This window comes from Vigna angularis, chromosome 2, assembly GCF_016808095.1.
Source record: "Vigna angularis cultivar LongXiaoDou No.4 chromosome 2, ASM1680809v1, whole genome shotgun sequence".
In the NCBI taxonomy this organism is placed as follows: domain Eukaryota; kingdom Viridiplantae; phylum Streptophyta; class Magnoliopsida; order Fabales; family Fabaceae; genus Vigna; species Vigna angularis.
Window position 1 is genome coordinate 5,883,133 of NC_068971.1, and position 20,645 is coordinate 5,903,777.

Consider the following 20,645-nt stretch of genomic DNA (forward strand, 5'->3'; position numbering starts at 1 on the left):
AATCGATATATGTACGTAAAAATTTGTTAGATTTCAAAATAATACAATTTATGAAATAATTGTAATGAATACACACTTTTATGTTTCAACACGTTCTTAGTGTATATAAATAGCAATGTATTGATTTAGTACCGTTATTAATTAACTAAATAAGTTCAGTTTTTAAAAATTGAACTATAAAACAGTTCAGTTCAATTATTATCTTAAATAGTTCAATTTCTTTTAGTTTAGTATAAAATAATTAGTTATAGTTTAATACAGTTTAGTTTGATTTGTCCAGTCCTAATAATATTTATTTTTTCTGTAAAAATAAATTATCCTATTTAAATCATATTTAAAATGTTTGGCGTGATGAAAACTGATCCGATAGAAAAAATTTAAAAGTGATTAAAAAATTATTTCGTTTTATATATCTAAATATATATATATATATATATATATATATATATATATATATATATATATATATATATATATATATATTTTCTTAGAACCAACTATCTACGTCATCTACCACATTTAGATACCATTTGAAGTTAAATTGTATTGAAATAAATTATTTAAATATTATTATATTACTTACTATAAATTAATATATAATAAAATTATTTATCATGATCAATATGAATAAGACTGGAAACATATATTATTAGAAAAATATACTGTAAAATTACAAATTTAAAATTTGGTTTTAGGTTGAATTTTATTTTATTTCATATTCAAATCAAACATATATAAATTTTATGTTTGATTTAGACAACTTTTTATTTTAAAATTAAAAAAAAGTTACATATACCTTATCTATTATCTTACCAGAAAGAAAATAGAGGATACATATTTAAAATTTTTACTTTTTAATATAACTTAACTTATAAAAGTATATGATAATGAGTTATAACTGTGTCACGTCTATCAAATATCAGGTTTTTATAGCGGATTATAGAAGAACATAACTAATGTTGTTTAATTTATGATAATATATTATTTTAGCTAAAAGAAATATTATTTTCTTTGCTTTTCTGTTTTTCTTATATATATATATATATATTTAAATGAAACAAATTATTCCACCTAGGTTTTAACATAAATGAACAAGAATATTTTTTAAATGATTTTTTAGGCTGAATATTTGAAAATAAGTCGAAAACAATGATTTTTCTTAATTTTTCAAATATTTATATTTTATTCTATTTTCCTCTTGTATTGTTGTAGTTTAGTGGTAGAGGGTATTTTGGGTACTAAAAAGTGTATAAACCTAATTCTCTGGTTTCTTCTTCCCCCTCACTCCCTTCGTAGCCAAAACAGCGGTGTCACTTCATCACCCGAGCTGGGTGGCGCGTGGAGCACAATTGTCAATGGAAGGCTTGAAGGTCTCGAAAGCGAATTTAACTGTATACATTCACCCTTCAAAGAGCAACCAGGTTTCCCAAGCCGTTCTCCGCGAACTCAGCTCCTTGCTTTTCACGTACGCTTCCAAACCCTAACAAAACGTCACAATCCTTGTCGTCGTTTTGTCTTTAACTTCTCCTATTTCAGGTTCAGCGAAATCGTCGACGGCGTCGTTTTGGCCTACGATGTCAACTCGCTCGACACGTGCGCTAAGATCCTCTCCGGCGTTCACCCTTACTTCGGCGTCAGACTCAAGGTCAATTTTTTGCTCTTTTCTCCCAAGCCAAACACGCTTTTAGGTATTTTTTTCTTTTCTACCACCTTTTTTTTTCAAGTTTAAGGAATAAATTAATGAAAAATCAATGCCTCGCGTTAACTGGTAGGATTTGTTTTGTTGGTTTCAGAAGGGAAGGTGGTTAAGCTTACGGAGGATTCCATTCACGTTGTTGTGCTTGGCTTTTCTGCTGCGGTTATAGCAGAGAAAGACATCAGGGAAGAGTTTGTGTGGAAAATGGTGAGCTGGTTTGGTTCTTGGTTTCAACTTGTTTGAGTGATTAATTATCTAATCAGTCTCGCTGATATGGTTTGTGTGGTTCGGATATTGTAGATTAATGAAGGATTATTTAGTGTTTATGATATGGTTTAGCGATTAATCAATTAGAGGTGTGTTGATATGGTTTAGCGATCAATTAAATGTGTGTTTGGGTGCATGTTAATTCAATGTTTAATTATTCATCTAGCTTCTCTACTCACACTATCTTCATTATTTAGTCTCTCTATATACACTAAAGCTACTCGCAGTAGTCTCTGCATGCACATTTTTTAATTCATTGTAGTCTTTACACACATATTTTGTCCCTATGGTTGTGGATGACAGGGACCGAAACAAGTAGTTTTAGGTTTCGGGACTAAAACGTAAAGATTGCAGTGGTACAGGAACATACTACGTAATTAAAGTTTTATTCAACATTGATGTGGATCAAGTGAAGCTAGAATAACTACCTTTTTGTGTGTTTCGTTCAAATTTGACGCTGGACTATTGGAATGTGTAATTTTGAAAATTGAATCCGGACATTCTTTATTATGGCAATGATGAATTTATTAGTTCTATTTGTTTTAGTGATTAATCAATGGTGCTGATACGGTTTATGTGATTCCTCTTCCTCTTTGTAGAAAAAAGGGCATGAGGTGTACGCAAGCAGGTCTAACAAGCGACATGTGATAAAGGTCGGGACCATGATACGGTTTTTAGTCAAGAGGTGACATACTGTTAATTTGCCTGGTTAAGACTAATTGTGTAGAACGTATATTCTTTGGAATTGAGTGTGACTTCAAATCTTAGTGAACATTTGTATCAATAAATAGTATTACCTATCCTAGTTGATACAATGAAGACATGTCAAACTGTGCCGGAATGTTTCTCTCGCTTGGTTGGGGTTTACTGCAATGAAGAAACTCCATATTTGCAGACTTATATAGGTAGTAATTAGGCAATAGTCATAAGTTTGCACGACTGTTTATAATTGTATGATTTACTGTATCTGAATTTATCAGAAACTCCACAGTTTTGACATATTCATTGTATGAGATTATGTATTTTGGTTTTTTGTTTTTGTTGAATGGATTAAAGTGGGCACTGATAGCATCTTATGCATATGCAGTGGGTATCATATAATTGTTCCATGTTAAGTCTTTGCTATTGTTTTTAGGAATATGTATTCCGTGTTTGGTTGTTTCTACAGTGGTGCAGATCATAGGAGTACTGTGAAGATTTTTGTTCACAGTAATGAAATTTGTTAGAGACCAGATACTGATAACCTCCTGATGATGAAATTTGTATGAATTGATGGTAATTAATAACTGTGAGTTGAACATTTCATCACATGATAAATTTCAATGATTTATCCTTTTGCAGTTTTGATGAAGAAATACTTCATGTTTATGGATCTCTAATTCCTGATCACACAGGCAGCATTCATTGGTTGGACAAAAACTTAGAAGTTGTTTCCCATGCTGACAGGTTTTTCTTTTATAATGTATTTGTCCAGTCAAAACAATACTTTAAGATTATACTTTCATAGCTGTCTTAAAAATATACAGGAGTGAAAAGAAGAAAAGAATTCAGCCAGAACGAATAATGCTTGAACAAGATGCTGTGGATGGGGAACTGTCAACCTTGGACATTGTCGAAAAGAGAACAAGTGCAAAAAGGCAAAAACACTTGGAGGAATCTTGAATGTAGAATTGGAATCTTATGTTGAGTGCATTTTATCCACAGGTAAATTTTCATTTTTTAATAGTGGATTATATATTAAGTGTCTAATGCCAAGAAATTTTATGTGGGATGTCAAAGTGAGTCAATTTAGTTTACATGGGTGAGGTCTCCACAGGTGAGCTAAAGATGGGCTTGCTCAGCCCTACTCACTCACGTGGGTTGACTCACTGAATTTAAAAGAATATGAAAATGATGTTTTTTTATTAATTGTCTTCTATGTATATATGTCTTTGTATAATAGCATTGAATATTTAAATAGCTAACCAATATTAAGAGTTCTAATACTTTCAAATTGTAATATTTTTTATCATGAAAACAGGTCAACCCACTTGTAACCTGGCTCAAACCTGTTTGACTCATCTTAAATGAGGCGAGTTAATTTTGATCTGTAATTTAAAACTCTTCAATTTTCCAACTCAACGTGGTTCAAACCCATGGTGAGCTTGGTTAACTCACTGATTGCAATGCATTCTGACACCTTTAATTTTATGGTTTATGTTCTGATGAACGTGTTCCTGCATTAAGTTTTGTACTATATAAGTTTTTATTTTGTAGTACGGCTATACTTAAAAGTAGAGAGCCATGTTATGTTGAACAAATGCCAGACTCCAGTGTGCTCATTATGACACATTACACTTCTCACCTCCTTTGGAAAGCTGCCCATTCTTTTAACGTCTGAAATAGCAAACATCCTGGAAGATAACGAAAGAGAAGCTAAAATTTATATTTGATCTCAGCAAATTATAAGGCTGTAGTGACACCATTGAAGTTGCGAGCATCCGGCTCCAACCAACTGTACCCAAGGGCAGCAAACATCTTTACTTTTACCAAAGCCTTTAATTTTTCCTAGAAAAATGTCATTTACTGTGTTGTTTTCCATGGAGAATTTTTTTAAAAAATGACTTCAAACTCTTAAAGCTAACATGTTTGAATCAATTTAAAGCTTACATACAAAATTCCAGTCATCTAATGCAAAAAAATAGTTTACATATCTTTATCAACTCAGTCTGAATAAGAGACCGGATATAAGGTATTGATGAGTCACTTTCAAATCTCTTCTCTTAATACTTAAATACATGAAAATAAACAGATCAAGGGAAGATATAGTGCAGGGATGACATATTGCATTTCCCTACTTTGGAAGTGTATAAAGAGAAAAGTAAAGGGAAATCAAATATTGAATTCCTTAAATGAACTTGAAAATTTGTCTTAGGGGAGGATACGACAATTTTCCTTTATATATTATATTTTTAGTGTTTCAGATTGATTTATGTTTTTATTTATGTTCTCTTGAGGCCTAAAGGAGATCATTTGTCATTTTATTGGAAATGTCAACTATGTTTCTCCGTATGTTTTCTTTAATGTTGTAACATTAAATATTTTTTTAGCTTTAGTAAAATAATTCAATGTTAAATATAATTTATGCCACACGAGGATGTTGCGCTTTCCTTAGCAGTTCTCTACTTTGTTCATTTTAGAACACCGCTTTGTTGTTCCATTTGCGTTGACCTATTGAAACATTGGTTTGTGGAGTCTCAGCTCAGTATTTTTTACGATAGTGTTGGCTGCATCTGAATCATAGCTTGGGAACAAGGTTTTATAATTTTGTATAAATATCTAATATCTAATATTTCACTCAATAGATGACTTTAGATTTCCCGTGTTTATGTTTGTGCAACTTTATCTAATATCTACTTTCTTCTCAGTGACTATACTCATGTGATTGGCATTGCACAATAGCTAAATGTATGAATGCAAGTGTTTGGACCTATCATCTGATGTGAAATGTGTTTCATTCTTTTTTTCAGGACTGGTAACGCAAATTGGCGTCTTAATTACATTGGGATGCTTCAGCATTTAGACTTCTGAAAGGATTCCCGAAGTTTCCTTGGACATAGGTGCACTTGTTTCATTTAGGTCATAATTTTTGAAGATTCTGATGATAATTTACTGTATGATTAAGAAGTCAAAGGAAGTTTTGCAGTATTTTTCTATTGGTAACATAGCTTATTAATTGAATCCTATAGGAAGTGGGACCTATCCATGTATATCACCGAGTCTCGTAATTAGATAGGATGGCATGAATTACGTGGGAAGAAAGGTTGACTATTTTCTTGGTTTGATCACATCAATATTATATGCTGAAATTATCCTAAGCTTTTTTTCTACTGGTTTGTAAATTACCATGTTCTCTACTAGCACAAATTCTTCATAGTCTTTTACTTCTACTGCAAATATGATTGCTAATTGTTTTTTTAAACCAACAAATTATAAGTGGTCGAGGAAACTCTGAAATGGATTAGTATTTTAAGACAAAGGATTTATGAGAAAGTTTATGGTCCCGAGTCCTGAATCAACGACTTTCTTTTTCTTTTCCTATTTTTATTTTTGCGTGTCCAAACAATGTTCCCTTCCACCTACTGCGAACTTTCAATTTTCTGGTTTCTACTCTTTTTTCATCTGCCGTGTGAAATGAAAATTAAACAATACTACGAACAATTATTTGAGTGAGCTTTACCTTTTGAGGAAGAAGTTTTCTTTATTCAGTCATGAAGAGAGCATCGTCGATTACTGCTTTAGTGGTCTCCGTTTACTCTCTCTTTGGTTAAAAAGTAATCTAACTATGAAATCGTTTTCTCTTATTAATCACCAAAGAATCTGTTAATATGAATATTATAAAACTGATTACATGTACAATAATGTTAATGGGGATACATAATTTTTAAATGAGTAGTACTATTATCAATTCCGTATCTTTGAATCGTGTTCTTTATTGAAATGAAAACCAGCCTGCAGCTACATAGATTTGACTATGATTATTTGGTCATGTAACTATTTTTAAATAATATTGATTTAAAAAGGTTGTGAAATTAGCACTATAATAATCTATGAAGTTAGATTTGACAGATAAAACGTGTTTGTGGAATACCTGTTAATATTTGAATTTGATTTGTAAAATAATCATGTCTAAGCTTTTTATTGTCTTAATGTCTTCGTCCTTATTGGGCTAACCATCTTTTACGTTTCTTCTTGCACTTTCATATTTCATATAAAAATAATTTTCATTTTTCTTAAATTGTGTAATCTGAAAGATAGAGAAAAAATTAAAATATTTTCGGATTTCATATAGCATAATTTCAAAATTATTTGATTTTCAGATTGCATGAGCAGTATGAAAGTTATTTGATTTTCGTTCTGCATAATCTAAAAATTATTTTTAGCTATTAAAGTGTATAATTTAGATGTTATTTTTTTATTCAGATTATAACTTTGAAAAAAAGTAAAGTTTATTTTTTGGGTAATGGTAGACAAAAACCCAATTTTTTATTCAATAACTGTCCAACATAAACAAAATAATATTTTTATTTTAAAATATAAAGTAATTTAGAATGAATGAACTAAAAAAAAGTGTGAAATAGAGGTAAAATATTTAAAATGTGCACATGAAAGTTGTTTTTTATACAGAGGAAGAAACTGCTTTGTTGTGTCTAAATGCATGTCGTTGTGAGGAATAATGTGAAAACCCAACACAATGAGTAATTGGAGAAGTCAAATAACTTTTGAGTAAGTTAAGATAATCGGTTTGAAAATTGGCATGGTGCCTCAGAGTTCTATGATGCCCTTTTCCCTTTCTATGGATAAACTTAATTAAACATTTATTAAATACTTTTCCTACATTTATTAAAAATTATAAGACTAATAAATTGTTATAAATGTAATTGGGTTTAGGAAAAATTCTTCTAAACAAACTCAAACTAAAAACCCTAAATTGTGCTTGTCGAACTCCCGATCCCACGTGTCTCTCTATCAGTGGTAAGCGATAATTTAACATTATCTAAAATAATGCTCTTAACTTCAAATCAGAGATAGATATGACATCATCAATCTTTACAAAAAGTAACAAAATGCCAAATTTTCAACAAAAAGTTCAAGTCAGAAAAAGTTGTCAAATCAAAATTAATGCAAATATATAGAATATGAATACATCTTTACATTACATTAAATTCATACTTCAACATTTGATTGATACTTTTGAACATGGAGATTCATCTTCAAAAGCTACAAATTTTTCTTGCCTAAAACACCAAAATTTATAATTATTAAAAGAGTATAACTTAGCTCAATAATAACTTATTATTTTTTCAAAAGAGGATTTTTTATTTTTGGAAGAAAAGAAATTAAAAACAAAAATATATCTTAACTCACTAGTTCCAAATGTAAAAATATTTTGTCACCCCTTAATGTAAAATTGATATTTTAAATTCTAAAATTTAAACATAGTTTTTTAGTTTTCCTTATCGCAAATTATTTTTTTGGTTCACAAAATTAAAAATAATTATTTTATGTTTTCCAATTTTGAAATGATTTATTTTTTTAAAGTTGACATTGTTAAAAAATATGTTGGCCAACTAGCACATTTATAAGGGACTAAATATATTAGTTTTAAAATTTAAGTGAGTAAAATAAATTTTGACTTAAATCTGAAGATTAGAAATATATTTTAGTAATTAAATTAAAAAACTACGTCATTATTTTATGATTAACGTAGCTAAAATTTATCGTGTTAGCTATCATTATGACACCAACAATATTAAGGAGCTAAAAATAGCATTTATGAACGTGGAGAACTAAACATAATTTTTAATTTTGTGAATAAAAAGAAAAAAGAAGACCCAGTTTTGAAAGACTTACAATAATTTATGTATACATAACATATTATAGGATTTTAATGTTAATAAAAAATATAATTGAAATATCCTCAAAATATATTTTAACAATACATAATATCGTTAAAACATATCTAATTCTTATTTACTTTTATATATTATTTAGCTAACAATTCTTTTACATTTATAATTTAATGAGTTTGTTTGACAGTTTAAGCTATTAAATAATTTTTAAGTAGTAAAAAATAAAGGAAAAAAAATTATTTAACCCTTTCGAAAATAGCTTCTGATTAAAGCTTTTAAAAACTGGCTTATAAGCCAAATTTGGTATTCTAGTTTGATACGCCTCTCCAACACTTTTTAAAATGATTGGTTCCATAAAGTTTTGGAAAAAAAGTAAAAGAAAAATTTGAATTCCACTTTTTTTCTTTTTCTTTTAATTAATTATTTCGTACCTAACTTTACGTCTAGTTTTTGCGTAAACAAAACTTCATATTTAATTTTAATTACTCATGCAATATCTAATTCATTGGTGTTACAAAAATAATAAGAATTAAATAAACAATAATTTTGAAAATTAAAATTAAAACAAAAACATTAATTTTACAAAACAAAAAGCATAGTTAAACATTAAGAAAACCAATACTATCACTAAATTTTCTTGAAGGTATTAGTTAAGGAATTAAGAGTTATTATTTTTGCCTAGTGCTTAAATTGTCCTATCCTATGATATTTTAATAAAAATATTCTCATAATTTCTTAACGAATGTGCTAACAATATTACTTTCAGACTGACCTTACACTAATGATACATACTTTTATATTTGTTTTATAATTTTTTCCATTTTCGAAATATCATCGTTTCAATTTTAATTAATGAAATTAACTATCTAAAATACTCTTTAGACAAAACCGCGTTCCACTTATAGAACTCAAAACAATAATTCTTTAATAATTGATACAAAAATATTTAAAATATTCTAATAAGAAAATAAGTCCAGAATGAGAAGAAATGAAAATATATTTGAATCCTAATACACGTCAATTGTATCATACATATTTATTACTAGAATAAATAGTCTCTTCACTGAAGTATTACAATAAAAAATTAATCTAAATATAAAAACTTTATTTTTTTTTAATTATAATAATTTAAGATAATTGAATATATATTTCAATTTTAATAATTATCACCTCCCTGTATTTATTAAAGAGGTAATTTAACTTTTATTCTTTATTTTGTAGATTTAATATAATACTATTTTCTTCAAGATTAATTGTATATTTCGTATTAATATTACTTTCTGATAATTATTAAAAACCACTAAATACATATTTAATTAATTCAATAATCAATAAAATTCAACATTTTCGTACTAAAAGTTTAATCTTATTTAAAAACAAAATATGAATACTTATCACGCCTGTTTACCTTATCATTAAAATAAAAAATTAATTTTATTATATTTATATATTCGCAGTCTCTTTCATTTTATTTTTGCCTATGTTTTTATATATATATATACCATGCATAAAATCTATAGATATATTTTCCCTATTTTTGATTAGGTAAAATTGAAAAAAAATATCATAAAGTTTTGTCACTGAATATTTTTTTGCCCTTCATTCTCAGCAAAAAGCGAAATAGTCAAAGAAAGAAACTCGATAAGTCTTCGTCTTCATCAATAGTCTACACCTCTCTGAACTTGTCCAAAAAAAAAAAAACTTAGCGTGTTATTCGTTTGACTCGTGAATATCTTCTCTTTTGTGTTCTCATCACAGTTCCTGAAACGCATTCTCACTCTCTTCTTTCCCATCATCACTATATACCGATTCTCTCTCTACATAATTCTTGGTCTAGTCTTCCTTTTGTTCTGTTCCATGTGCCTTGCCCTTTCCTTTGGGCAAAGTGATTATTCCCTGCTATTTCTGAGTTGACTTGTTCAATATCCCAGGTGGGTATTTCAGTGCTCCTGGGCAAAATTCACGTGATTTCTGAATCTGGGTTCCTTCTATTTATGTTTGTGTTGATTTGTGTCAAAAGGGATTTTTTAAAGATGTATTTTTTATGTAAGTTCAGTGGGTTTTGGCGAAGACTGTGAATTTTGTTCTTAAAGGGGGGTGGGGAATAGTTGCCCTTTTTTGCTCTCTCTTTTTTTTCTATTCGTGGGTTGGTTGATTTGGTCGGTGTGAATTGTGGACTGCTGAATTGAGTTCATGGTGTTTGTTTTATTGTGTTTCAGGGCATGTATGTGCACTTGTGAGGATTCAAGTGCTATGGAGTGTATAAATTTTACGCTACAGCTTCATTAGTTACCAATTTTGGTGAATTATCTCAATACCTTGTTCTTGGATTTTTGGTAAAGATGGTTGAGGGTAGCCAAGTTTTCAGTTCTCATGTTATTGTTAGTTTCTTTCTGCTGGTTTTCTGTGGCATGGTTTGTGGGACTGATAGTGATATATCCTGCTTGAGAAGTGTAAAGGCAGCACTTGAGGACCCTTTCAAGTATTTGCAATCCTGGGATTTCAGCAACAGAACAGAAGGGAGTATATGCAAGTTCACCGGGGTTGAGTGTTGGCACCCTGATGAGAACAGGGTCTTGAATCTGAAACTGTCAAACATGGGACTCAAGGGTGAGTTTCCACGCGGCATTAAAAATTGCTCAAGCATGACAGGATTAGATTTTTCACTTAACAGACTCTCTAACACCATTCCAGCAGATATATCCACACTTCTTACCTATGCGACAACCATTGATCTATCCTCAAATGATTTTACCGGGGAAATACCTGCTTCCCTCTCAAACTGTACCTATCTTAATACTCTCAGACTTGATCAAAACCAACTCTCTGGTCAAATTCCTTCAAATTTGAGCCAGCTCCCGCGGCTTAAGGCTTTTAGTGTTTCCAATAATCTTTTGACAGGGCCGGTTCCAGCCTTTAACGCAAGTGTGGCTGATGCAGGAAGTTATGCAAATAATTCTGGCCTGTGTGGTGGTCCCTTGGATGCTTGCCATGCCAACTCTGCAAAGAGTAACACTGCTGTTATAGCTGGAGCAGCTGTTGGTGGTGTGACAGTTGCAGCATTAGGTTTGGGCATTGGAATGTTCTTCTACGTGCGTCGTATTTCTTATAGGAAGAAGGAAGAGGACCCTGAAGGAAACAAGTGGGCAAGAAGTCTAAAGGGAACCAAAACAATAAAGGTAAGCTATATCAATATTATACATGGAGCTGAAAATTCCTTTTATTTCTAGGATTGATCCGTGTTTTAGAAGATTGCTTAGTTATAGAAAGTTTATCACGCATGATGATTTCTTTTTGTATATTTCCATTTAAATTTATGCAGCCAAAGTTAATGTGATTTGAACTCTTGCGTATTATGTGTAACTGTGCTGAATTTGTACACCAGGTTTCTATGTTTGAGAAGGAAATTTCAAAAATGAACTTGAATGATCTCATGAAGGCAACTAATAACTTCAGTAGTAGCAATATTATTGGGTCTGGAAGATCAGGAACTGTTTACAAAGCTGTCCTTCCTGATGGCACATCACTCATGGTTAAGAGATTGCAGGAATCTCAACACTCAGAGAAAGAATTTATGTCTGAGATGGCTATACTAGGGACTGTCAAACATCGTAACCTGGTTCCTCTTTTAGGTTTTTGTCTGGCTAAAAGGGAGAGGCTTTTGGTCTATAAAAATATGCCAAATGGTACCCTCCATGATCAACTTCATCCTGAGGCAGGCGTGTGCACCATGGATTGGGCTGTAAGGCTCAAAATTGCAATTGGCGCAGCCAAAGGGTTGGCATGGCTTCATCATAGCTGCAATCCCCGTATTCTCCATCGAAACATAAGCTCTAAGTGCATCTTGTTGGATGCTGATTTTGAGCCCAAAATTTCTGATTTTGGTCTTGCTAGATTGATGAACCCAATTGATACACATTTGAGTACTTTTGTGAATGGGGAGTTTGGGGATTTGGGTTATGTTGCTCCTGAATATACAAAAACTTTGGTGGCTACTCCTAAAGGGGATATTTATAGCTTTGGGACCGTGCTTCTTGAGCTGGTGACAGGTGAAAGACCTACTCATGTGGCTAAAGCTCCTGAAACTTTCAAGGGAAATTTGGTTGAATGGATTTCACAGCAATCTAGCAATGCAAAACTCCATGCTGTCATTGATGAATCATTACTTGGGAATGGAGTAGACCAGGAAGTTTTCCAATTTCTGAAGGTTGCATGCAATTGTGTTTCAGAAATGCCAAAGGAGAGGCCTACCATGTTTGAAGTATACCAGCTTCTAAGAGCCATTGGCTTGAATTATAATTTCACAGTTGAGGATGAGATAATGCTGCCTGTAGACTCTGGTGACGCTGAGAACTTAGAAGAACTTATTGTAGCTCGAGAGGGACATAACTGAAAAGGTATGTGTATGTGAGATATAACTAGGCTATGCAATCAATTTTATTATGTAAGTATCTCTTTCCTTGTGGCCCTAAAATAAATGTTAGTGTTATATATATATATATATATATATATATATATATATATATATATATATATAGGTTTTATGGTCTAGATCCACTAGTGTCCTATCAATGTTGAAACATCAATTGTTATAATCCTTATTTTTCTCAATTTCCTTGTTCTTCCCCTCATGTTGGCAGATTTTCTTTCCCCTGGAGTATTTTATGAGTTCAATGTAATGAGTTGTGAGTTACTGTCATTATTAGCTATGCCCTCATCTGGATCATAAGAGGGTCATCATGCTAAATTTCGTTTTAGATTGCATTATGTGTGAATAGTTGACCAATTATGCATTTAATACCCTTTCTGTTTGTTCCACAATCCCATATGCATGAGTGGATTTTCGTGTAGGACGTGGGCCAATAGGTACATTCTTGGTCACATTATGTTTTGGCCCGTTGAAGCATGGATGCGTAGATACTACAATGCTTGGAAATGTAAAGAATTAAAAGTGTATGGAATCAGTTATTATTGTGAGAGGTAAAGTCAGAAGAAAAAAATGCTGTATGTTTGAGACTAAAAATTCTATCCAGCTTGGTTCAGCATATGGGAGTATTTGGAAGAAAAAAACTTAGAATTGAGCTTGTGAAAATGCTTTATAACTTTCTTAAGTTTTTCTTAAGTTGTTTCATAAAGCTTATTGACATAACTTATCAAAATAAGCCTTTTTTTAGCTTATTGTACTGAGTTTCATGGTTAAATTTATGGCGAAAAGTCTCATGATGAGAGCTTATTGATGAGCAATTAATTAAGCTGTTTAAATAGCTTATTTTGACAAGTTTCACAAAATAATTTATTGAAATAGATGAAAACAGTTTGTTGGAGTTCTAACACAGTTTCACTAGTCCAAATAAATTCCTGTACTTTCCTCCTTATCCTATCAAAAAGCATTAGTTGAATTTTGAAAAACACACACACACAAACACATAAAAGAAGGCCTTAAAAGCAACTAAATTTTGAATTGGCAATCATTGAAATAAAACAAAGAAATAATCTTTATCAAGAATTTGCAGATATTGCAGTGAGAAGAAAGAAAAAAAGAGTATCTATACAGATTCATTTCTGTCAGGTATCTAACCAAACTTCTCTTGCTTTCTTCCAAGCAATTTCCCCGTAACTTTAAAAATCTTCCGTAAGAAAGTTCACTGTGTTATGGTTAATTTTTGCTGCATTCTACAAGCCAAATCTGAATCATATCTTGTACACTCCCCACCATTGCTTAAAGCTATCGCAAAAGTCTTCAAAACAACAGTGAATTCATTGTGGATAAACAAACACTTTGTATAAAAAGTATCCTTGCTACAAAGTTAATCACACTTGCAAATAATACGTGTCAGTGCAAAGTTTATCTCATTTGCACAAAATTAGAAGAAATTTCTAATTTCAACAGATTCTTCAAACCATTCTATGCGTGTAGGGATTCAAATTAATTGCACCAATTTGAGCCTAACGGGCATATGTAGATTTCATCAATGTTCCTAACATAAAACTACTTTTGAAAAGAAGGCTAACTAACCGCTATGCTTTTCTTTGAAATAAGAATAATAAATTATAGTAGCATTTTAAAAGGCCAATCATAACATGTAATTAAAAAAAGAAATCAAAGTGAATGTTGGTCTTGATTTCACACCATTTTCCTTGACCAAACAAAGCATATAAGTCCAAATGTTTCAGTTATGTTTTATTTGCAACTTTCACTATAGAAATGTTTGCTAAGGTTGAATATTTACATACCTATTTCAGACGAGAAAAAGACACATTAGAGCCAAAACAAGCACTTTGGCGCATGACAACGACCTGAAAATTGGGTGCAAGCAACTATTACTTGACTTTCGTTAAAAACCTTTTAGTTTAACATATATTCAAGGAAAGTGACCAGTATACCCTTAATTATCTGCATCATTAAAAGCTTAATTGGGTGATTAATGACTAATTCTACTTTTGGTGGGTCCTCACAATCAATAATAAACATAATGCTCAATGAACAGGTGGCTTAAATGATACATGAATAAATAACCTGTGATGAATATCCATAAAAAAAGTGTTGTTTTCAGGGATTAAAAAAAATCAATTAAAAATGTTTATAGGGTGTTTGAATAGAAATGAATTATCTTCTGTTAAATGTAAAATATTCAATCCATAACAAGAATTGAATCTGCTGAAAAAAAATATATAATCAATTTTAAAGATAATATTTTATCTTTTAAATACAAAACATCATAAACTTCACTCATGATATTTAGAACAAAAAGTTGAACAATGATCATAATATGTTATATCAAATACAATAATTTAAACCTAAACAAAAACGGATTAAAATAGACTTTCAAAGTTCTTTCTAGTAAAAGCTTTTAAAGAAAAGAAAATTGAATAAAAAAATCTAAAATTATTCAAGTATTATAAAGAATGAAAGAAAAAGGTAATGTATGAAATCCAATGAAAGGAATAAGAACGTTTCATTATTTGTACATAACAATTAAAAATAAAAGAAATAAATAAGAATAGAAAATAAATCTAATTAAAAAATCTTAAAAATCTTAAAAATCACCAATTCATTTCATAAATAACTCCTTTATCTATGTTTAATCTTGTCCATGAATTTTGTAATACCACTCCATTAATAGTGAGACCACTTCTTAGAATCTATTTACTAATAAACTCTTTTTATACATTGTTTTTTCTTTGTGACAAATCACTTCTATATAGATCCACAGTGTTCATTTTTGATAAAAAAATTCATTTTATTGATTCATAAATATATTATATCATATCTAGCCCATTCTTAATATTTTTAATTTAAATCAAACCAATTGACCCTTAAAACATTGGTTTCCATTAATTGTTTATAATATTAATTAAACTCATTCTAAAATAGTTTCTCTTGGATGTCGAAAAAACCGACGTAATAACAATCATCGAATGATACTTTTTAAAAATTTGCCGAATAATGTTTAATAAAACTATTTATTTGGGTCATTCAGTGGAGAGTGCACAAGAAAATATACAAGTAAGGGAAACAAAAACCAACATTATTTTAAGTGACCCCGCAATAATAGCCATTCAATTCGCCAATAAAAATTTATAAAAATTGACCAAAACGTCAATTTAAAAGATATCATTTTATATTAATACACGATAATTTGTAAACATTAATAATTTAAATTATAATTATTTTCAAATAATATTGTTATGAAATATATTTAGGCCTTAACTCAATCCCACAAATATAAGGTAAGATCCACTTATATATTCTAAATCAGTCTTATCTATAATCGATGTGAAAATTTCAACACACTTCCTTCATGATAAGGTATATAAATATCGAACGCGAAACTAGACATTAATAAATGATCCCGTGGATGAAACAATATACCCACAAATATATTAGAATAGACACCAACTTAGCTCGACTAAATATAATAAAAATAATATATGAGAATAATCTCCCTTCAGATCACATCATCAACATTAACTTGACTAAAAAGTCCTCTGTGTTCCTCGTTTAACAATCTCAACTCTTTTCTCAATACTGTAATTAAACTTCTTTTTTCCAAATTCATTTTATTATTTAGTTCTAAGAACATTTAAAGCTCAAGCTGATGCCATTATTTGGAAGAAAGAAAGTTTAATTATAAAGTTGAAAAAAAAATGAAATTATCAATAAGTCGAGTTAATGCCGATGATGTGATCCGGAGGACAAGGGAGATTATTCCCATATATTATTTTCACAACAGATATAATATTCAACAGATATAATATACAGATATAATATGTAAATATTAATTTTAATTTTAAAAATAAGTTAATGGATTACCTGAAGTCAAATTTTGATACGCTGAGGAGCAGCCCGACAAACAAGACCCTTTTGACACCTTCACCAATTACATCATTAACCACCAACCACAAACCATAATATACCTTTTAAGTAATCATAATAAAGCCAATAAATGTAATCCTTTCATGCAAACTTACTTAATTTTTAATATGAATATGGTATAATACATATGCGTATATAATATAAACATTTTCACATTGACCGATTAGAAAAATACAGCTTAATTCAACCCGGTGACAGAGTTGGGTGACCATTGAGTCACTTCCAGCATAGTATCTGAATGTTCTAACCATTCCCCTCCAAATCCAAAACATATCTATTACTCATCTTACCAAGAACTATGCGCTCAATCAACCATCCAAATCTTTAGATGCTATTGTTTTTAAAATCCACAGACAATAAATCTCAAGGAAAATCACCTATTGTGTTGGAAAATAAGTTCTCTTATCAATTATTTCAAAATATTCAACTACTTTTCTATCTCTCTTTCTCTGCATTCTTACTAAAATATGAACACTGAAAATAATTTTATTTGTGTAAATAGTCTACCATTTAATTTTATAATCAACAAAATGATGTAGCCATTATTTCCATCTACATCTAGTTATTCAACTCATCCTTTAATCTCCTCTAACTAGCAAGTACCCCCCTTGAAGAGGAAAAAACAGTGATTAGTAAGTTGGAGACTCTCGCAGATAAAAACAATGTGATTATTAGTTAGAGACTAAAAGACACAAGTAACATGTACTATCACGTTATCTTACAAAAATCACCTAACAAAATAATTAAAACGAAAATGAACAAAATAATTTAAAATAATAACTCAATTAAAAATCCTTACATTTAAATAAAGTCCTTAAAACTTAACCTAAATTAAATTCACCCATCAACCAACTCCATAAAATGACTAGAAGACATGTAGCAAATAAACTAAAGCCAACTGACCGATTTCATCATTGAAACTAAACAATAAAATGCAAGAATTGTTCGGCTCAAATTTATCCAGGGCTAACTGACAATGGAACAAAATCTCTCACCATACCACTCCAGCTCAAGATTGGGCCAACACTCTCCTTTGGCATATCATGACCTAGATCATTGTAGTTAAAGTATGCATTTCATTCAGCTAAGCAAACTACATAAATTATACGACTTGAAAAAACACTTGTGCAACTAAGGTAGACCAAATTGTCCTTCTAGCAAATTAAATATCAGCAACAATGTTTCAACTTTCAACTGCTAAATTAATTGGGTATTAACCCATATATTGCAAATTCTTAAAAAGCAATGCAAAATGAACAAAATAGCATTGCAAACAAATCAGGTCTACTTTATTTGTTGATACAGTACTTCCTGTACCACATAATTAAATGTCTGAAAATTTAAATCTCCGGAACTTCGAATGAACAATGCGTAACTGTATGTATGAAAGTTTAATCCTTATGCAGTGGATTCTTTAAGATAAGCAATAAGATCCGCACGATCCTGAGGTTTCTTAAGACCGGGAAACACCATCTTCGTCCCTGGAATATACTGCATAAGGGGATAAATGAAACCACAAATCAGTAACATGGTGGTGGAAACAAGTTCTCAATGTCGCCCTGCATTGCAATATTATTATCATAAAACTTAATAGCACAATACCCTGACTACATAAGATAACCATCTCCAGATGAAAACAATATATAAAGTGACATGAAATGATTCACATACAGGTTACATAAGCAAATCTCACATTTGTATAATCAATGATTAATTATTAATTAATCTATCGTCTCTGTACATTAGAAAAAATTATTTTCAATGTCACCTTACAACATTACCAACTTAACAGCACAATGCCCCAAAGAAAAAATTTATACATCAATACGAAGGTTATACAAGTAGCATGAAGTGATAACTACGTAGGTTAGTGAAGTACATTTGAAATCAAAATATTAATTTACGCTGTACCTTTTTGGGATTGAGCAAGTAATCATACAAGGTCTTTTCCTCCCAAATCACAGCCATGTTTTTGTTAGCGGTAGAATAGGAATATCCAGCGGTTGTGCCAGATTGCCTTCCAAACAAACCATTCAGATTGGGTCCTAAAATGATCAAGTAAATATTTTTATCTTCAGAATATTGCATAATGACATTATTCATGGAGAGGAGACTTCTAAGCCTTCCCTACCTTTTCTCTAAAACAAATGTGTGTAAACGATATACCCTATAACAAAATAAAAGTAAAACAGAATAATTCCAATAAGATAGGAACATTAGATCAGGGAAACCTTCTGTATAGAATATTCAAAGTATATGATTTCTTATCGGTTATAAAATGGTTTCACCCAAAACGTACACAAATTAAATTCTTATTGCATTCCCAATAATTTCAAACATAACCAATTCATTCGCCTCTTGCTTCTCTCCAGTCAAATCTTTAATAAACAAACCACCTAATTAGAAAAATAAAAATAATTGACACTGGTTGACAGATCAGACTTCAAAAAAACAATTTCAAGATTCCAAAAACCAATCACACATCAAAATAACCTTCAGTTTTAACAACGAATTTCTAACACATAAGGCTATGCACGGATTGAAGTCAATAGAGTAATTTTCAAATTCCAACAACAAAACGAAGTTGCTTTGAGCGTAAAAGTATTTTAAAACTCTTACAACCGAAAGCCAAACATACAATAGAATGTTTGAGTCAATATCAATACACAGGAACTCTGAAACCTAAACAATGAAAAATAAAATCCAAATCCTGAGAGTATGGAGCGTTGAGGGCGATGCAAAAAGTGATGAAAAAGTAACAGTGGAACGATAGATCTGAGTGCTAATTAGGACAAAAAGGGAAGAAGCTAATACGATACCTTGTTTGTGACCGGCACCTTTATCGACGGTGTGACACTGAGCGCACTTAGTCTTGAAGATCTTCTCGCCGCTCTTGGAGTTTCCGGGAGGAGCTTCATCGAACGACGCCATGGATCTCTGCGTGCCGAAGCTTCCAGAAAGAAAACGTCAAATGAAATGCAAATGAAACGAAATGAAGCTGAAATGAGACGATAGCACCACACGCTACACCACAAGGCGGTCACATAAAATCTTTTTAAAACCCCTCACGTTGGAAACAACCTGGCACTTGCCACCTAACCCCATTCTCGAATGTAAGAGTAGCTTTTTGAAAACTAAATTAAATAAATCTTAAAATAAATCACAGTTAAATTAATCCCTATGTTTTTTAAATTTCTTGAAAAACTTTTAATTAATTCTTATTTTAAATTAGTTTTATATTATTAAATGATATTTTTGTTTTTTTATGCGGGTTATCAAAATGAAGTCCGTTAGGTCAAAACGGATAGATCCAATACATATTCAACATGCTAAAAGATCAGGATGGGCTGGGCCATTTTTAAATTAAATTGCATAAAATAGAATGGGCTGTTGCTTCCTGCACCCCTATTATTTTGGATTTTATTTTCCAAAATGTATTAAATAATTTCCTGAAAGATTTTTCTGAAAGTCACTCATTTCACTTTTTCCAGAAGCTTTGAAGGGTGCAATAAGAAAATTAATAGGGTATAGAAAGTAAAATCCAAAAATATCACAAGCAATCTAATGATAGTTTGGATTGAAACCTGGGCCGGATTTGTCCACTGGATACAGAAAATTCAAACACAAATATAATATCAACTCATATTGCATTGACATATATGCCCTTTAGCTATTCCCAAGTTAAATAAATATAATGTAAAAAAACATTAAATTCATAATAATCTACAAAATATTCAATAAAATAATATTTCTCCTAAAATTTTATTAAAATATAAAAAATACATAAATTAACCTAGTATAACTTATTATTTTACTCATCAAGTTGACACTTTATAGACAGAATCATATAAACAATCCAATTAACATTTAAAGGTTAATTGACTTATCAAATTCAATCTATTTTTCAAATGAA

At 30.5% G+C, this 20,645-nt stretch overlaps 3 protein-coding genes across 7 annotated transcripts; 2 read left to right on the forward strand and 1 right to left on the reverse strand.

Annotated features, from left to right (window-relative positions):
- Window positions 1-1,262: 1,262 nt before the first annotated feature.
- Window positions 1,263-5,830, forward strand: LOC108326997 (uncharacterized). Of its 2 annotated transcripts, XR_008246745.1 has the most exons (8): window positions 1,263-1,465; window positions 1,537-1,688; window positions 1,794-1,903; window positions 2,563-2,648; window positions 3,305-3,409; window positions 3,490-3,667; window positions 3,984-4,034; window positions 5,473-5,830. XR_008246745.1 is itself a non-coding variant. In XM_017560642.2 (7 exons), exons 1-6 carry the CDS (start codon window positions 1,356-1,358, stop codon window positions 3,623-3,625), a joined length of 699 nt encoding a protein of 232 aa, XP_017416131.1. In that variant the 5' UTR covers window positions 1,263-1,355; the 3' UTR covers window positions 3,626-3,667; window positions 5,473-5,830. The 2 variants fall into 2 exon arrangements, 1 of the variants encoding a protein (XP_017416131.1); XM_017560642.2 differs by lacking the exon at window positions 3,984-4,034.
- A 4,144-nt stretch (window positions 5,831-9,974) lies between these two features.
- Window positions 9,975-13,332, forward strand: LOC108329493 (probably inactive leucine-rich repeat receptor-like protein kinase At5g48380). Of its 4 annotated transcripts, none has more exons than XM_052872166.1 (4): window positions 9,975-10,286; window positions 10,575-11,534; window positions 11,741-12,752; window positions 13,207-13,332. In XM_052872166.1, exons 2-3 carry the CDS (start codon window positions 10,698-10,700, stop codon window positions 12,746-12,748), a joined length of 1,845 nt encoding a protein of 614 aa, XP_052728126.1. In that variant the 5' UTR covers window positions 9,975-10,286; window positions 10,575-10,697; the 3' UTR covers window positions 12,749-12,752; window positions 13,207-13,332. The 4 variants fall into 4 exon arrangements, with proteins under 4 accessions (XP_052728126.1, XP_052728125.1, XP_017419209.1 ...); XM_052872165.1 differs by lacking the exon at window positions 13,207-13,332 and adding an exon at window positions 12,996-13,117; XM_052872167.1 differs by lacking the exon at window positions 13,207-13,332 and having other exon boundaries at window positions 9,978-10,286; window positions 10,575-10,965; window positions 11,296-11,534; window positions 11,741-12,849.
- Window positions 13,333-17,869: 4,537 nt separating this feature from the next.
- On the reverse strand, window positions 17,870-19,832 carry LOC108327800 (cytochrome c). Its single transcript, XM_017561508.2, has 3 exons — window positions 19,552-19,832; window positions 18,644-18,777; window positions 17,870-18,223 (listed from the first exon to the last, which is right to left on the reverse strand). The coding sequence occupies exons 1-3, from the start codon at window positions 19,661-19,663 to the stop codon at window positions 18,131-18,133; spliced, it is 339 nt and encodes a 112-aa protein (XP_017416997.1). The 5' UTR covers window positions 19,664-19,832; the 3' UTR covers window positions 17,870-18,130.
- Window positions 19,833-20,645: the final 813 nt, after the last annotated feature.